Below are 20,114 nucleotides of genomic sequence, written 5' to 3' on the forward strand. Positions count from 1 at the left end.
CTTTAATACTGAATGAAAGCGGAGATATTTGTTAATGATTTGCCACTAGTATAAATTCATTATCCCCACAATAAAGTACACATTTATAAATTAATGCAGGAGCAAAGCATAAATCAGTAACCCACTTCATAAGAAGTTATGATAGGACCATCAGGAAATAAAAAAATAAACTGGTTATAGTGGAGCTCTGTAGTATAAGCAGAGTGTCTACTGGTATTTACAATAACGAATAAAACTAAGTAAACATTGGCCCCAAATTACTAAGTCTAGAACTCCAAGCTCAGACGTGTAGTCTCCTGAAAACACCAGAAGGGGATGAGAACTTAGAGCTCTAAAAAAGGACTGAAACAATTCATGTCCCAAGCTTCAAAGAGATGATTAGTTCTGAGACAAAAAAAACAATTTTAACATGCTGGAACATGGAACAGAAAACATGAAGGTGTGAACTATACAGGTGAAGAGCAGTGTAACACACAGGGAGGAAAATCTGGGAAACTAATAAAGCTTCCACGATTAAAAAATATCTATAAATACTAAAGAGCCAATATATAAGAGGCAGATGCATAACTTGCTTAAGCTTTTTCTAGGGAACTGCAGGAAAACAAATTATGTATGCTCCACTTCGGTTTTAAATGTATTTTCATTCTCAAAAAGATGTTCATGTTATAAAAAATGTAATTGTTTTGTAAAAAGGGATAAAATAACTGGCTTTATCTAGGTGCAGGAAGTTTCCAGTTCTTGGAAGATACCCAAGAGTGGATAGGATATCACTGCAAAAGGAAAGGTAAGGATGGGCGGGAAGAGAGGGAGCATAAATGTTTTTGTCATACTGTATGCCTTTTATAAAAATTATGTTTTCTGCTGAAGAGTGCTAAAAAGGTAAATCTGTTTACAGCAGCTTTTTGAATTAGGAAGTTTTATTTTCTATTCTAAACTGTATTGGGATGAATAAAACAAATAAGTCCTTAGAAATGCATGCTGATACTAGCTTTACAAGCGGAAGAGGTAGACTACCATATGGGAAGGATACTGGGTTGCTGAAGACAATTTTTTTCCTACTCTGGCTTCCAAATATATTGTGTTTATAACCTTTTCCTTAGCTACAGTAAACCCAGATGCAGTTGCTACTCTGACAAAAACTTCCATCCAAGCCTAATTTGCAGTTACAGATGTCAAATCCCTTGACAGGCTGTAGCAGGATGTACATAAAAAGACATTCATGCGTTAAACCTATCTCCTAAGAAAGGTTTCAGAGTAACAGCCGTGTTAGTCTATATTCACAAAAAGAAAAGGAGTACTTGTGGCACCTTAGAGACTAACCAGTTTATTTGAGCATAAGCTTTCGTGAGCTGTAGCTCATGAAAGCTTATGCTCAAATAAACTGATTAGTCTCTAAGGTGCCACAAGTACTCCTTTTCTTTCTCCTAAGAAAGCAGTCTTGGATTCTGCAGTTATCTAACTTCTTGCAGTAGTTCATTACTTATTTATAAAAAATGGAAGTTTAAAAGTGTGCAATAATTCATGTACTTGCCTGTCAAGTATCACATAATCACTTTCAGATTTGTACAGTGCTACCAGCCTGGCTTCCATCAAAATATAAATCTTCCCTGTGGCACTATCTAAAAGGAAAAAACAACAACAACAAATGAATACTCTACTTTTGTACCATTACAAAAGCTTCCATTTCACACAAGAGCAATAAGACATCAGGTCTAAAACTACCCAGAATAATTCTGCTTACTAGACTCAAATTTTCTATTTTTCCCGAAAGATACATTTATACCCGTTTGATATAAATGCATCGCAAAGAGCTAAAATTTAGGCAACACACTCTTGACATCAGCATGTGCACAGACTCCCTGAATTGTAGAGGTGATGCTTTCAGGACCTGACCTGCTGAATTGAATTAAAATACCATGGCTGCCTTAACAGATAGTTTGCCCACTGTTCTTTCTGGCAAAGGAAGGCAACCAAATAGGTGTAGCCCAGGCAGATAAAACAGAGGGAAAAACACTGGGCTAAACTATAATAAATTAAACAAGAGCTGCAAGAATTAGTAGATCAGCGCTTTACATAACAATCACACTCTATCCCATTTTGCTGTGTTTCTGAGATTTACTATAACATCATGAAATTACTCTTAGCTCCTTTTTTCTTGGATTTAAAAAAAGGGAAGGTAAATAGGAAGCTTTAAATAATCAAAGTTGAACCTTTATCAAGAATAGGGTAATTCCTCCCTACCACTAACTCCCATACCCTTATATCAACTTGGAATATTTTCACTACTAAGGCAGATCACTATTCCTCCTCACCCCAGCTACCTTTAAAGGTGTAGTTATAGTTTGACAATCAACTTCTGATTTTCCCCAAATTAGCAGAGGTCTAATACTTTGTACTGGTTTAATTATTACCAAACACCAAAATCAGCCATGACGCTGCCATGCAGGAGGCAATGAGATTTTTTTTCCCCATAAAATAATATTAATTTCTTATCTAGCACTTTTCATCCCCAGATACCACAATATTTTATAAAGGAACATAAGTATCCTTATTCCTATTTCACAGATGGGGATACAAACACAAAGGTGATTTTTCCACAGTCAAACAAAAGATCAGTAGCAGAGCCAGGAATAGAAAACAGGTCTGACTCCCAGTCCAGGACCTGCCATACCCAGGAGGCCATGTTGCCTCCACCTAGGTTAATTTATTAATTTGAAGAGGCCTTTGGAAATCCTAGAAGTCCTGGGAAGAAACTAGCAGCAAGCACCTACTCTTGAAGATCAACCAATGTTTTGCCATTATGGCAGAGGCTGTGGCCAAGTTCAGCTAGATATGTTGTAAGAACAGTCTGAGGAAAAAAGTGCATCTGAAAGCCAAATGTTTTCCTAGTGCTCGTTCATTTTAGGAATTTAAGTTCCAAACAGCTGTTTGTTTGTTTTTAATATTCCGTGAAAGACTATTCTAATCGAGGACAAGTTCGCTTGGTTTCTCGTTATAATGATGAACCAATATTTCCTGAACTAGATGTTCCTGAAGAATGAGTTAAATCCCATACATCCTGTGAGGACAATGTGATCTTTGGGTTAAGTTAATGTTGTACATACAGCTGTTTAAAAGACTTTCACGGGGGGGAGTGGGAGGATCTTTTTTCTAGCATACTTAGTGCATTTGACAGCACATTATGCATAGTCAGTGTCACTATTTCTCCAGTATAGTCAGTAAGCAACAAGTGAGAAAAAAATTTAGACAATAGGGAAATGCGATTGCAAAATAATTGGTAGAAGTTAGGTGTTATGCCTGAAACTACTGTTAACTCTTTTTGAGCTTCATAGGTTTCAAGATGATTGTATGTCTTAATACTTGAAGGAGTGGTCAGGAATGAAGACTTAAGGAACAAAACTGAATTTATCCAAAAGCCTGTCTTGGGAAATGGTTGATTTGTCTCCCAGTGTTTTACATGTGCCACTACCTTAGGCATGCATAAATTAAATTTTAAAGTCTATGTTAAAGTGAAAACTCTAACTGTGCCATTTCATCTGTGTTAAGAAAATGCCAGAGGTAATCTGAATCACTGTATTTGGTTATGTATGCTACAAATTTAGAAAAGGTCAGCAGTTTTGGAAAATCTGAAAAATTGAATGCAAAAATGACTGCTTATGCCCAAATCAACCAACATGATCTTAGTGTATTACACAGTCTAACTACAATAAATATTAAAATATACATTAGAAGAAACTTATTAGAACAGGGAATCATTAGGAGGAACTGCGTTTCTTGTATAGATATTGCACAACACTAAGGAAAAATATTCCTTTCTGAAAATGATACAAGGAACAAAGGATGAAGATAACATTCCCCTGGCTGCTGAGAAGCTGGAGCTGTAAACCTCTGAAAGACGGTGGGAGAAGTAGCAAGTAAAGCAAATCTATTTTTTTTCATACATCCTACCCACCTGTTATACATGAATTCCATTTTTAACCATAGGAACATGCTGCAGTGCATTTCCCAATGTATCAGGGGCCCTTGAGGAACAGGCTACCTTACACACTGACTTGAGCTAGCCTAATACATTCTGATTCTCCTCACCAAAGGCAACGAGCCAGTTTGGTCTGAAGTGGTTGGGAAGTGGGGCAAAGCAGAGAAATTGACAAGGGAAGAGTTAGGATTGCTTGGTGAGAGACTCTTTGGGGAGTGATGGGGGATTAACTGGTGAAATAACTAAACACCCATATTGCATACCTGTTTTTGCTCACTATGTAGTAGCGTAGTATGAGCATTTATTATGTAACTGCTAGTCCTTTAGTACTCATGTAATATAGCTACGATACAATCAAAGAGTACAAGATGAATGGAGATTTTAGCAACACAGTAAATTGGACTCATCCTTCAGAACAGCATACAGTCAATTCCAGTGAAATGCTACATGTTGAAAGTCAAACAGAATTGTATATCACAGAGACTGCCATACACATGCATGAGTTCAATGGAACTACATTTTCATTGTATTTCATATCAGGTTAGCACTTGCCTTTTACTTTCACATATTGCAATTCTGGGTTAACACAGAGGGCCAAGTTACTAGGCAGGGTCCAGGGGGTAGTTGTCCAAGCAACAAGAGAGACATTTTCATCTTCATCCAATGGGAAGCTCACAATCACCGAAGGATCTTGAACATCCTTAAATGAAACAGTGATAGGGAGAGGGATATGAAAGGTTTCTTGTGAGTCGGCGAGAAAACACTTTCCAAGGAAAAGCAGTGACAGCTGTTGTCACTCAATTACCTGGTTCCTTTAGTGCCCTGCAACCTAGCTTGTCAAAGAAAGGCAGTAAGAGTGAATGCAGATGAGGACCAACTTAAGCACATCTCTCCACCTCCCCCGTGTAGGCTACTTGCCCAAATCACGAGGGACACAACTGCCTCAGCGTAGTCAGAGTTTATTTCTAAAGGCTGAGAGCTGGGTGCCTGACTCCCTCAGATGCCTTTGATAATCCCTACCTAAGATTATACAAAGATAATCCAAGATCGGAACTGGTTAAAGGTTTCCTTCATAGTTTAATAATTTTTCAGCTGCTGAAACCTGGAGTACAACACTCACCTAGTTTGTCCCAGGAGACCAGCAGTTGGGAGGACAAGCTCTTACTTGAGAAAGTTTTCTCTTAGCAGGCAACTATTGTTAACCAAGGCACATAAACTATATGTCCTCATACATATGAGTACGTGGATGTTTAAAACATAATGCACAATTGACAGATGGTTTTCTACCAGTCAGCCTCCAAGAGTCCTGCCTTCAATCATGTCAAAGGAATCCTTTTGTATTAATAATATCAGTGTTACACTGGGAGAGAGTCAGTGGTGCAAGTAAGCAGGTACAGTCAGATACACCGTACCAGAAAGACATTTTCAGAACAGCAGGGCTCTCCCGGGAACCGCAGCAGAACGTGGGGCTGCCACTCTCAGTAGCCAGTGCCCCACGCCAGGAGCTCCTCTGCTATATCAATACCCACCCTCAGCTCCCCTCCCAGCCCTGCTCTCCAGCGAGGCTGTACAGACCCCAGAACGGAGACGCAGCTGCATGGAAGGGCTGGGGGCGGTACAGCCCGGAGCTGCTGGTGTGGGGTCACCAGGCAGCCCCATGTTCTGCTCCTTTGGCCGTTGGGGTTCCTGGGAGAGCCATGTGGTTCCAAAATCAGTATCCAGTGCAGCGGGAGGACAGAGCCCCACCCCCAAGTAACATGGGTTGGGATGGGGAGCAAGGCAGAGAGGGGTCACATGGGGAGGTCACGTGCACCCCCCCTTTAGCTCATGCCCCCCTTTGTGTCCCTCCCATGATTTGCCTATGCATACCGGTGAGAATTAAAATCTCTTTGCACCACTGGAGAGAGTGAAGCACTTGCACAAGTAATAGTTTCTGTATTATCAATACTATTGGATTGTGGAAGATCTTAAATGAAGTTAAGCCCTGATGAAGAGCCCAGAGTCTTACAGGATTCGCATTTTACATAACTGCGTAAGGAATTATTTCCAACAGGCAAATTTGAAGAGCAAGTGTTACTCAAACCCCAAATCTTTTGAAGCAACAGCAGTTTTATGGCTCAAATCTAAGTGGCAATACAGATCTACCATAGCTCTGTAGAGCTCGTTACCGAATGGCAGCCTGCAGAAATAGTAATATTTTTGTTATAGAACTAAAGAACAAGTTTGCTATTTTGTAACTAAAAGTAAAAGCATTATCAGGCTCCATGATAGATTCTTAATGTGGAGTTTGATTCTCTTTATAAACCTCAAACTGCGTCCATTTATCTTTCCTACCTACTTCACAGCGGTGTTATGTGAATAAACTTAATGCTTGCACAATTTTGCAAACAAAATACTACATATACATTGAATATTTAGTAAGCACAAGTCTTCAATTAATGCTCTGATCTAAATAAATAGCAAACTAAACAGGGTTGGAAAGGTCACTGCTCTAATAGAAAACCTTCAGGTGAAACCTAGATGGATATCTGAAGTTGTTCAGGTAGGTAGACAGCACTTTTATTTCTGAATTGTTGGTGAAACAATGACCCCCACTGCAACATGGTACTGTAACATTAGAGGTGCACCTGGTAAATGAAATATGAAAACCTGAAGACACGACCTCTTTTGTTTGCAAGAGAAGGTGTGTTATCTGTAAAGTCCCTGACAAAAAGGTACATGGGCAATATTCTTCTGCCTGCCTAAAATCCCCCTGGAGTTTCAAATGAACAATTTATTCTTCGTTTTCCCTCCTAAATAATGGCTCCTTCATTCCACCAATAAAGGGATACAACTTCCATGGCAAGAAAGCTGATCCTTTGGTGTACTATACTGTACAGTCTCTCTTTAGTTTGTGTGCTATGAAATCATTAAAATTTAATAAAACATGCAATGTTTTCCAAAGTGAAAAGTTCCAAACTGCATTAAAAAGCTTTCTTTGGGCATTTTTACAACATCTAACAAATTAACATCATATGCATAAACCAGAAACACTCAAACAGATTATGTCACATTGCCATTTGTGCACTGAAAGCATCCCTGACTCCTCTCCAGCAACACAGCTCAGAATAGATACTTCCACTATGGAATGGGCAGCTATTTACGTCAAAGCTAAGGGCTGTTCCAGAAGGAATTCTTTCTATAAGCAGGTGGGGCAGGCAACAGTCAGACTCAGACAGTTATGTAATGCTTGGATTATGAGCAACACCTAGGGAAGACCATGCTATAAATAAAATTTAGTCCCTACCAATTGTTATACAAAGACCGGGATGTTTCTAACCAGCTTGTTCGAATGTTTCACAAAGTACTAAACATGCCAAGCAACTCAACAACATCCTGGCATTTTGAAAGCTGAATCTTGTTATATTTACAAATAAAATAATTGCTTAGTATTTCTCGATTTGAGTTATCTCAGTTCCCTTAACAATATACTTTTCTTTACACAGACACAAAATGACTGGGATTTTATTTATTTATTTTTCAGTTGTGAAAGTTTGCTACATGGCGGCCTCCTCTAAGCACACTTATGGTTTCTGTTACACACTAAAATCGGTTTTTATACTATACTAATAATATCATGCTTCATTGCAGAAGTTCATGATTCCATTTCCTTCCTTCGTTTCTTGAAATGAGTGCTAAGGAATAGCTTTACTAATGGCACAAGAGAAGGCAGAGGAGCAACAAGTGGTATTTAAGCTGCAACACTGGATATAAGATCACAGAATTTAATTCTCCTCCCACAACTCATCTGCTAACTTTGGTAAGTTACAGGTGAGTCTGCTGAACTGCCAGCTAGGTCACCCCAGAAGATAAGAATCAATATACAGGGCATCCTCTGCTGGGGTGAGCAGGAAAGGTGCAGTGTAAAATATTCACTGTAGAAACCCAACAGTGAGGTATCAGAAACGTGTGAGGTAGAAGTGGAGCAATTTCCCAGATCAAAGACTGTGAGAATGGTGAAAGGGGAAACAAATAATGACCAAAGCAACTGTCAGAAAAATCACAGCAGGACATATACATGACTAGGCCAGCTCTTTACTAGCACTATTCTATCAGTTTGGAGTATGTCGATAAGCCTACATTCCATGCAAATGAAGTATTTAAACTTTCCAATCCAAAACAGACAGACACTCCAATATGACAGAGCAATTTCAGGGGTCAGATTATTATACACACATATAGACACTGACATACCTTGTAGTTCTGGTGAGACTCAAAATTCGAAAGGGGAGTGTTACATGCTGTCGAGAAAGGCATAACCTTAACGCCTCTGTAAACCAGTCCTTTGTCATACAGCTGTTTGAAAACCCACCTACAAGTAAATAAGGAACATATAATAGCTTAAGATTCAAACTAAAAGCAGCTGTAGTGTAGGATTATGATCCAGTAGAGAAGATATTCTGAAAAGTTCATATAATTTTCAAACTATAGACAATATTTACTACTTGAAACACCAGAACTTAAAGCATCTGCACATACATATACAAGTTGTATCTTGAAACAATATAAATACTTAATGCCACTATGACATTTTTGTTGTGAATATTCTTTCAGTTAGATTCAGCTTTAGGTCATCCTGCCAGCTCTGCCTTCCTTGCACAAATCACACAACACATGGCAATGTTCAGATGGGATATAAATCACTAACAGTTCAATCTTTCCCCAACTTCCTGCTTGGGGACCATAAAACTTAAATTTCAGTGATTAACACGAGATGCTTTCCTCAAGAGGCCACATCTAGGCAACTACGTTTGTTTAGAGAACAAGAAATTTTGTGATTCCATGATTTACATTAATGAACCATTGTATAACACTTTCCATCCCAAAAGACCCTTGCTTCACCAGCTATATGTATGGCACCGTGCATCATTGGGAGGGGAGAAAATAGTGGATTTTTTTGCAACCCAGGTGAATGATGTCTCTTCAAAAAATAGGCAAAGATCTTCACCGTCTACATTGTACACCTTTATTTGTAAAGTCTCATTCAAGAGGCTTGCATGTTCAGTGACACAGTTCTCCAAGGGCTCAAAATTGTCACACCGGAATCTGGCCCTGTGGTCCTGGGGAGTCTAGTTATTTTGTAGTTGGATGATCAGACTATTCAGCAATTGCTACTGACTTTAAAAACTCTTGAATCACCCAAGCTACGTTTTCAAAGCACTGTTAACATTTTCAGTGTTTCCTTCCAGATGAACATCTTGCAAGCAAACACAGAGCGGTCTCGTTAAATAGTATGTTTATGAGACCAAATTGCGCTGGGTCATGCTGTTTTGGCAATTGGTCCTTTTTTCTGTACACCCTTATTTTGTGCTTCAGAATCTATGCATTCATTTAAACAAAGATCTCTTGGTCTTATGTTTAAGATAACCATTCAACATGGGAAAACAATTCCAACAGCTACAGTGTTATCAGTCTGCAGCCTGAATCACCAGCACTGAGAGATATGAACTGACCTATTGACACTGAAGCCTAATGATAATGTAATAATCAGAAATGTCAACTATTACACTGCAGATAGGAGAAACTATAGACCATATTATGAGGATCTGCACAATCTACTGAGAGTGGCATCCATGACCCAACAGTAGGAGACCAGGAAGTTTAGTGAGCACTTTAATACACTCCAGGGAGCAAAGTGCAGCATCCAAGCACCACCAAAGAGGACAAGTCTCAGAAACCCAGAGAGGCATCCAGCCAGAACCAAAGGGAGCCAAAACCAAGGAGTCCAGCAAACCTTGCAGGATCTTATCATGAACTTCTGCACAATCCATTGAGAGTGCCTTCTCAAACTGGTAGGGCTCATTTTCTAGAAGGAGCTGAAGAGTAGTACTATTTACCCTCACAGAATCTGATCCCTAGGTATATATTCCCCCCACCCTCACCCAAATTCAAAGAACTATTCAAGTCCACATTCTGGGACACATTCTTTCCCCTGCCCAAGTACATATAATTCTGGTCTGGAATAAAGGTGCTCTGAATGTGAGGAAGCCAAATAGTTGACCGCTTTGACAATGGCTACTTTTATAGTTTTTTCTATGCATTACTTTTTGATCATTACTCCTGAGAGAGGAGAGGAGATATACCTGCTAAGTTTATGAAAAGAGCATCATTGCTAGGATTAATTTAAAGCCACCAACCATTCAAGCAATAATATATCCAAAGTGTAGAGAGATAAATTTTATTGAAGTGCACTTTCAAACACAGGTATTTCAGTATCCTAATTAGGGAAGCTCTGTTGCAGTTGAGCAAAAGTATAAATTTTCATTTAATGTTTTATCAACTTAGGCTATATTAAATGACTTAGTTGTGACAAGTCACTGATTTTGGATTTATTCTTCAATATTCTTGCATTTGCCTTCTGAAAAGTGTTGATTAAAATATTTTATATATATTTTTAGATACACAAAAGAGCTCCAATTTACTTTTTTTTTTTCGTAAAGGGACATAGCCTACCAAACCCACAGAGAAAAACAGTTCAGTGCCACATCTATGATCATTTAATGACTGCTTAGATGTATGTGTAACCTTAACAAAAATCAGAGAAGGGGGACCACTAGATGGAGCTACAAAATTCAAATACAAATGAACATCCTCCTCTTGCAATTTAGGAGCTTCAATTTTTTCCACTGCCAGGTAGACAGTATTTAGCTTTCAAAATGCATTACCATTCAGAGATCTCTGAAGAGAGGTTACTACATCTCACACTAAAAATTTGTTTGTTTTTAAATTTCCAGTTGTCAAAGGATATAGTCATTTGTACTCAGAGCAGACTGCATTATTGGGTCATAAAAACAGATTGTTGTTTGATGTAACTGCTTGTGTTACCACCATGACAAAATATATTTGTCATCTCTGAGCTATACATAACTGTCTTTCTATCAATAAAGTATCAGTTACTAGGAGATGACAAAGTAGACAGGACATAACTTTTGCTGCTAGCAGCATTCCCTTCCCCAAAGCAGCACACTAAGCATCAGCAGTTTTGCTTACATCTAAAAAAAATAAAAGTCAGTTACTACTTGCAAGTGGACAGTCCTTTAATTCATCTTTATGTGCCTAAAGTAAGCAAAATATATTTGATGACTAGTCTGAAAGAGGCATTAGGCTTGTGATCCTGGCATAGAGAAACAGCAGCCCTTTCTGGAAGGTCAGCAATACTACAGGGAAGCGTGCAGAAACTTCTCTTACCACAGGTTACTTCTGTGTGCAAAGGAAAATAAAAAAAAAATGTTTTTAACAGAAAAATGTATTCCCTTGATATACTCCTTTCTGCTAACTTTTCCCCTCAAACTTGAGGTGCTCAAATTTAGTTGCACTCAGTCTGTTTAGCAGTAGTTCAATAGGTATTTATAAATTAAATGCAAGGCCTGAGCAAATTTGTCTCTCAATTTCTCCCAACCTATGTTAATGGGGGCTATACAGGAAGAACAAACTTAATCCTAAAAAGGGATTCATCAATAGAAACATAACATGCCTTTCCAAACTCAACCAAAAGCAAGTATTTAAACAAGTTCCCCGTGATGTCTAGTGTCCTTAACCCTAATGAGTTTGAACATATCTACTGTCTCATGTTAGAATTATTCACCACTCTTACTATTCCAAGAATTTCACTCTATAAACAAATATTAGACAGGTGAACGCACATTTTTAATTGCCATCTTAAGCATCTGCAAACTGACGACCTAATTCTCAAAGGCACATTGAACTCCTACCAAACGGTGCAATTTGCAGGTGCTGAGCATCTCTTGGGATCTGGCCCTGAGCCCCATACTCTGATAAGCACTATATTCACAAATAAAAAACAAACTAAAAAAACCCCCCACACAAAACAACAATCCACCCACACAACACATCACAAAGCACAACCCTCATCGTAGTTTTCGGCAGTTGGGATCACATTTAACCTTAATCTGGGTACCAAGAAAACTGTCACAAATCTTTGCTTCAGAGAAGCCTGAAGCCTGTTATCCCGAAAGAAAAGATTTCCCCAATTCTCATACAACCAGCTAGCTGACCTACCATGCAGTACATTCTTCAACATACCTCCCAGATGCAAAGAAGTTGTCTAGCATACACACTTTCAACCCACATGACAGGGAAGTAGCTCCGTGGACCACTCTGACAGGGAGTCTAATATCTACAAGGTCCTTGTGGAGTTATTCTCAAGCCCATTGCTTTGGGGATCTGTCTGGTTGCAAGTTTAGCATCTTGCCTATTCTTGATCAGAAGTCAGAGATCTGAAACCATCTAGAATTCTTTGCTTCCATGAAAGGGAAAGCAATCCCTTCCACTATTCAAGGTAGTTCAGGAAACAAGACTCTCAAAATTATCACAAGCCAACATTGTAGCCACGCGGGGTATTTTTTGTAGTTGTTTTTTAAGGCAATGAGAACTTACCTATTAAACAGAGTTAAAAAATAAGGCTTAGACAAGGAGTCCAGTACTGTCATTAGCCATAGAAAAAACAACTTAAGATGACTAGACTTTTTTTTTTTTTTAAAGTCTTTTAGAGTGCAGCATCAGGGTCCACACAGACATTTAGTGTGGAGCAAGCTAGATTTACAGCCCAGCTTACCACAAACTAAGTGCTCATGTAGACAAGGCCATACACTATGTTTTTAAATTCAGCCATATTCAGTACTGAAGCTTTCAGAATTAGACACTAGATGGTGCTATTAAACTATTTGAAACAAGCGCCGATCCACATAAACACTGAGAAACATTCAAGGTCAACAGGCCCCAAAATATATCCTCCTTCTGGTATTTAAGAAGAGATCAGGACATGTTGGAATCCAAAAAAGACTGTAATATAAGAGCCACAAACACACTTGAAATCCTTACTGATAAATAGGGTGGTGTCAAAAAAGTATATTGGGGTATTTCTCTATTTCTAATTTTCATACTGCCTCCAGTCTTATAAACCAGTGGAGAATAGAAAATGGCACATTACGTCTTCCTAGCAAGCATTTAGATATTTGATTGTTATAAAAAGTGAAACAATTAAGTTATTTTTTCTGTTATTGCTTCTCAGCATGACATTAAATATTTCAGCTATGAGCGGAGTACTATTTCCTTAACTCAACTTTATTTCAGACCTTTACCCATTGACCAGAGAAATTTCTGTTTAAGATCCAGGACTCAACTGACCACAGGACCATCTGGAAAGGTACACCAATAGTTGTGTTAAAAATCCTTACGGTCTTTCATTGGCATGTATATGTCTTTGAGACACTTCCTGCAGGCCAGTCTCAGGTCAGTAAAATGCATGGGGATACCAATTGTTTTCACTTTGACTCAATGCAGCTCTTTTTGGGTCAGAAGATAAAGTATGCTGTATGCCAGCACTTGTTTCAATAACTCGAGATGGTGTGCTCTCAACACTATTTTGGGCTATAAATACAGTTACCTCCTGAATCAACCCTGCACTGAGAGAAACAAACCTAAAAATTCCACACAAGTATGAATAAAAGGATTTTTAAGACTTGGAGGTCTGACTGTACCTTCTCATCAGAAACCCTCACAGAACTCTCTTTTAGAGCACAAAACTAATATTTAAGTAATACTACTGAACAGTAACACCTAGGACTCCTTTAAAGATTCTGCCAAAGTGTTTCAGTCTTTAATATTAAAAAAGATGAAGTTCTGTTCAAGGGTAAAAGTCACCCAACTGGAAATGCCTGTTTCACCTTTAAAAAATAGTCATCTGCCGCCGCCACCACAACCACCAAGCATGAAATGCCAATACAAACACAAAACTTTGTCAAGCACAGAACAGATATTTTCATTAAGGGCCTTTATATAAAGATGGTATGTACTGGGACATTAGCTGGTGCAATGGTTGACACACTAGCCTTCCACTCATGCAGATCTGGACACAAAATCCTGCCTGGTTTGCAAATGAAAATCAGTTTGGGGACTCACCCCAATTTCCTTCTAAAGGATATTCAATCTTAAATGTTTTGGGTTCTTTTGGGGAGGGGGGAGAATGTTTGGGTTTTTTTGTTTTTGGGGGAGTTAGTTTTTTGGGGTTTTTTTTAAAAGAAGGCTTGCATCCCTAAAGACTAATTTTGCAGAAAACAGGATCTATGCTTCTATTTAATGTAGCTCAGAGGAAATGTGCCCCTATGACTACAGCTGATGATAATAATAAAAATCTCTAGAAGGGATTAAAGACTGCCATTCTCTCAGCATGTGCTGAGTCCATTGGTTACGTCACCCGCCATAACCAAGAGTGGTTTGATGAGAACAATGCTGAGATTCAGTGCCTGCTTGACCAGAAAAGAAAAGCTCACTGCATGTGGCAAAATGACATATCACACCAGCAGAAGAGAGTCATACAAGCAATTCAAGGCTGAAGCCCAAAGGAAAATCTGTGGCATCAAAAATAAATGGTGGCAAGAAAATGCCAAGGAGACTGAGCTTTATGCTGATAAACATGACATGAGGAGTATCTTTCAGGCAATAAGGGCCATTTACGGCCCATGCTCCCATGGACCCACACCACTCCAAGCCAAGACGGGTCAATGTATTTTAATGACAACGAAGCCATCAAAGCCAGATGGAAGGAGCATTCTGAGCTACTCCTGAACCACGAGTCAACTGTCTCTGATGCCACTATCAAATCTATACCTCAACAACATGAAAGAGAATCTCCTACAGACCCTCCCTCCCCTGAAGAAGTAACACGAGTCATTATGCAAACTAAGTACAAGGCAGCAAGGCCAGATGGCATAACAGCTAAAGACTCCAAGTTTGGAGGTGAAGAACTGATAGGGAAGCTCCAAACTTCTTCTTCATATCTGGTATAATGAGAAGATTCCAAAAGACTTCAGAAACGCTAACATTGTTAAAATCTTTAAGAAAGGAGATAAGTCGGGGTGTGGAAACTATCAAGGCATTGCCTTTCCATCTACAGCTGGGAAAATTCTTGCCTGTATCCTCTTAAACCGATTACTTCCCCTTGCTAAGGAAATATTGCCAGAATCTCAGTGCGGTTTTAGATCATCCCGCGGGACAACTGACATCATCTTCGTTGCCCACCAAATCCAGGAAAAATCTTGGTGAAGCCCTGTAAAAGGTGCTGGCCAGATTTGGCTGTCCTCCAAAATTTATCAATGTCCTAAGGCTTCTCCATGATCATATGACTGTCACAGTTCTCTGTAATGCCCTTGAGATGGAACCTTTCATCATCAAAACTGGGGTTAAGCAAGGATGCATTGTTGCCCGAACACTGTTTTCCATCTATTTAGCAGTCATTTTGGTCCTCGTTAAAGATCATCTCCCCAGTGCAGTTGACATTCAATATAGAATGGATGGGCGACTCTTTCATCTTCGACATTGCCGCTCAAAGTCTTCAGGGCGTCCATTACTGACTTTCAGTATGCTGATGATTGTGTCATCCTCACACACACTGAGAATGACCTTCAGTCCATACTGGATTTTCTTGCACAAGCTTACCAAAGGAGAGGACTCTCACTCAATATTGAGAAGACTGAAGTGCTCTATCAACCTGCTGCAGGCCTTGTACATGACCCACCACAAATCACCATCAGACAGATAGATTTTGGAGACAGTTGAGCACTTTTGCTACCTCAGTAGCCAACTTTCTCAAAATGCAAAAATTGACAGTGAGATCCAGCACAGGATCCAGTGCGAAACTGCTTCCTTTGGGAAATTGCTCCAACGCGTTTTCACAGACCATGACCTGCAGCAGGACACCAAGATCCAGGTCTATAAGACAACTGTTATTCCAACACTCCTCTATGGATGCGAAACCCGGGTGACCTATCAACAGCATCTCAAGAGTCTGGAAAGGTATCACCAACAATGCCTCCAGAAGATCCTTCACGTCAAGTGGCAAGAACACTGCATTAACACCAGCATTCTCGCTGAAGCCAATGTCACCAGCATTGAAGCAATGATCCTCATGCACCAACTTCGCTGGGCTGGACATTGTGTGCAGATGCCAGACTCTCACCTCCCAAAACAAGTCCTTTACTCTCAGCTCACCCATGGTCAGAGATCCCGTGGTGGTCACAGGAAACGCTACAAAGACACACTAAAAGCATATTTTAAGAAAACTGATTTGGACATCACAAGCTGGGAAGTGCAAGCCACCAACCTATCCCAATGGCTCCATATCCTCCAGTGGCCCGCTTCGAGGAGAAGCGCCTTGCCCTCAAAGCTGAAAAGAGAGAGAGGAGGAAGGAAAAAGAAATAACTTTCTCTCAACAGGTCACTGGCCAGCCACAAAATGTCTGTACCTACTGCAGGCAGATCTGTGGTTCCAGGATCAGACTCCTGAGTCATCTCAGGACCCATATGTAAATCCATGGTAGAGATCATCCTCGAATCAAGAGATCGCCAATCAATTAATCACACCATGGGTAACTGTTAGAAATGCTGTTTGATCAGTCTCCAGCATCTTGTGTCTTGGGAACAGCTGGAAGAGAAGTGTCACTGAAATAGGTAGAAAAATTAAGAAATCCTTTGTGTATTTTAACTGAAGGACTATGGACAGTGAGACAGTGCATTACCATTATTAATATACTGGCATCTCGTCCTGTCGAGCATAGGAGTCATATTTTCCTCCCATGGACAGGTCAGAGCACCTCAAGAGGATTAGCTGTGGTTCAGTCTTAAAGTCATAGCAGAAATTAGTAATCTGCAATTCATTTTACCCATTTAATTTGACACTAAATATGTTTACTTTTTCATGCAAGAGAAAACATTACGAGAGAACAGAAAAATTCTATAAAAACAACCCATGAGAAATTTAAGACCTGAAGGACAGGGGGAGTTCACATCAACTAAAAAACTACATCATTCATAATGAGCCTCAGACATAAATTTAACACTGAACTAAATTTAGCTATAATTCTACTTGTGAGTTTAACACCTGAAGACCATTATGATGTTGTCCACAGTGTTAGCTGAATTTGGGAATCGTCAGCCATGCAGGATCTCGCTCCTTAGAGACACAAAGCAAGTGAAGTAATATCTTTTTTCTCTCCTTTGGAAATCTAGTAAATACCCTTGGCATTCCACCAGAGGGCTGATGAGCCATCCTAGTGATTTTCTAGGGAAGTCACAAGAAGCTGACAAACGCCAGAGCCACAAAGAAAAAACTGAAAAAGCACTAGATTCCCAGCATCTGAATTCAACCTAACAAAAGGGTTTCGGCTACAGCTATCTAGAGTTTGAATTGTTTGTCCTCTTGGAAACATCAAGGAAATTTTTTTCTGGGCTAGATACCCTTGCTTGTTAAAGAGACAACAGAAAATCTTCAAGGCCATTCTGCAGACCTACAAAGTTTGAATGGTTTCAGAGTAGCAGCCGTGTTAGTCTGTATCTGCAAAAAAACCAGGAGTACTTATGCTCTAATAAATTTGTTCGTCTCTAAGATGCCACAAGTACTCCTGTTTTTTTAAGTTTGAATGGAGTAGATCAGGTATGAGACTTCAGGGCCAGACTAGCAATGACCACTTCTTCTATTAATGTCCACTTTATACTTTTCTTTCGAAAACTCTATTCAAGTCAACAAAGAGCAGGCAGATCATTAAGTCTCTTGCCTAACACATTTTCACATTGTACCTGGAAATAAGCTCCAAGAGAAATAATAGGTGAGATGCTTAAACTGACCCATTTTCCATACTCCTGATTCAGTAGTGTAAAAGTAAACCTCTTGAGAAATGTAGGAAACATGTTCCTTGGGGGAGAGGGGGGAAGGGAAAAATCACATCTCACTGTACAGTTATAATAACCAGAGCATTTTAAAGAGATAATTTCTAATGGCATCAACAACATGCTAAAACTACTTACCAGACAGTCTCCATGAACTCAGGATATAGAGTTTTATAGTCCTTGTCAAAGTCAATCCAGCGTCCTAGTCTGGTAATGCTAATCTGTTAAAATATGAACATACAGCTTGAAAGGCAGCTTAAAACAAAGATCATGGTACATTTCCCAGATTTATCTCTTTGTAATAGCTTGTTGAAAAAGCAGCATGTTCTACCCCTATCAGTGAACCAAGCCCACAAAACAGTCAAGCCTGACAATGGTTCAGGGTAGAGCATTTTATCTAGCATGGAGTATGCCAAGAAAAGGTCATGGATACAGGCCTTTCCTTAAATCCAAAGCCATGCAATACAGAAGCATCTACTCACTGCAACTAAACTTAGAGGTTGAGAGAGTATTGTAGCTGGTGAGGCAGATCTTTGCTCAGCATACAGCCAAATGATTCAACAGAAACTTGGCTTTGGCTGCACTAGTTATGTTCTTGATCATAACCACATGTTTGCTATGGCGATAGTCAAAATGGGGAGAAGAACAGAGTTTCACAGTTCTCTCCATTTCTACAGGGTTACTTAGTCTGAGAGCTCTGAACATTTATCTAAATCAGAGCTGGAAAAGCCATTGTGTAAACACTGTACAAAATTATTTCAGGACCAGCTGCCTTCTCTGGCCTCTCTATACTAGGAAGCCACATTGCTGAAGTCACAAGGACTCTGACAAGTCTTTGCTTCACATCTACTCACATAGAGCACATAAGTCAATTAATGAGTAAGTTACATGAACATTATGCTTCACTTCGATAAGCGATATCCTTTCGTTGGGTGGGTAACTGTGCGATGTGCCATCTTTGCAACATGACCAAAAACAGGCTAGACCTTTCCTGATATTGATATATGTTGGTACAGTAAGAGTCAAACTACATTTATTCCTGCAATCAAGTAGATGCACATCTACAAAGATTCACCATCACAAGCAAGCCACATGCACAAAAAATGCTGACAAGTTTTGTGGGTACAAACTGACCAAAATTTGTGATGTACGCCCAATGTTCTTGGTCAATGTTTTATTGAAGTTAAAATCTTAGTCCTTTTCAGATTTAACTTTTATTCACATTGAAACAGTGGATCTCAATTTGAGATTTTGCTCTCTCTGAATTCCCTCTGATGTCACCACACAGTGACATCCGGACATTGCGATTTAACAGTGCGTCATCAAGACAATGCCATGCAATTTCACAACCCCTTGCCTCAATTCTTTGACTTGTTCTGAAATGCAGATGCCAGGACCCACCGCCTGGGGAGTAGGGACTCTGGCAGCTTAAGTACTTTATCTCAGTACTGTGACATACAGAAGGCAGTGTCGGGACTGCTGTGGTCATCAGTCAACACTGTTAGCTCTGCTCTGTTTTTCCTCAGGTGCAGCAAAAGTAGTTCCACCATGTCCTACTGAATTCCATAAGAATTGCACACAATTTTAGACACACAGGCAGAGTTAATACTACCATTCTACTTACCCTCCATTCTGTAGAGTATCTCATCACAATCCCCCTGCACTGATTGTTATATTCTGCAATACCCATTTTGGCCACATCCTCTGGCCCTTTGATTCCTAGTGTTTTGTCAATTTCATACTCCTGGAGAGGAGGAGGGGAGGGGGAAAAAAAGTCAATATATATTGCAGTGCGAAACCTTCAGGATTTTCCAGTTCATTAAATTTTTGTCCCGGCCCTATGGCTATACAAATACATCCAAAGCCCCAGATTCAAATCTGAATGTGCAAGTTTGTCATGCAAAAAAGCATGTACATTTGAGCTCCTATTTTGCAGGTACAGGGTTTTCTCCTCCCACAACCATTACCTGCACTCACATACACAATAAAACCAGTAATAGATGAGTCTATCCTTCAGAAATAAGGGCTGTCATAAACAAAGTAAATCAATAAACAGTCATCCTTTGCATGGCAACTACTAACAATAGGTTTGCATAGCTACTTGTACTTTGCACAGCAAAATTTACAGTTTATTGAATCATTTGCTTTGGAACATTCCAAATTTCTAAATGACATGCTAGTCCACTAAAGTTATTACCAGGCATTACTCATTCCATTTCCCAGGATCAAATTTGGGATGCAGGGGCCAAACAAAAAATACATACCATGTAAAGGTACTCCATGTACAAAGGAGATGATAGAACCCAAAGGGGTGGTGTGACAAGTTGGATCACAGAAACCCCCTTGGGGCTGCCAACTGGTGTGCCAAGACTTCTTCTGCCCCTGCTTTCGCTGCCAGCTATGGACTTCAGTACCC

At 39.6% G+C, this 20,114-nt stretch overlaps 1 protein-coding gene across 4 annotated transcripts in view; it reads right to left on the reverse strand.

The window, feature by feature from the left end:
* IARS1 (isoleucyl-tRNA synthetase 1) overlaps positions 1 to 20,114 on the reverse strand; it is a 204,374-nt gene that overhangs the window by 144,939 nt on the left and 39,321 nt on the right. For 3 of the 4 annotated variants that reach the window (XM_073352336.2, XM_073352335.2, XM_073352337.2), the window contains 5 exons: positions 19,323 to 19,442; positions 17,837 to 17,919; positions 8,210 to 8,327; positions 4,529 to 4,676; positions 1,532 to 1,619 (listed from right to left, as the gene is read on the reverse strand). In XM_073352336.2, the coding sequence (XP_073208437.1) occupies positions 1,532 to 1,619; positions 4,529 to 4,676; positions 8,210 to 8,327; positions 17,837 to 17,919; positions 19,323 to 19,442 (557 nt within the window). Of the gene's footprint in view, positions 1 to 1,531; positions 1,620 to 4,528; positions 4,677 to 8,209; positions 8,328 to 16,278; positions 16,404 to 17,836; positions 17,920 to 19,322; positions 19,443 to 20,114 lie in introns of those variants that run through there. The other variant, XM_073352338.1, reaches the window with a different exon arrangement.

Source organism: Lepidochelys kempii, chromosome 7 (assembly GCF_965140285.1).
Source record: "Lepidochelys kempii isolate rLepKem1 chromosome 7, rLepKem1.hap1, whole genome shotgun sequence".
Taxonomy (NCBI): Eukaryota; Metazoa; Chordata; order Testudines; family Cheloniidae; genus Lepidochelys; species Lepidochelys kempii.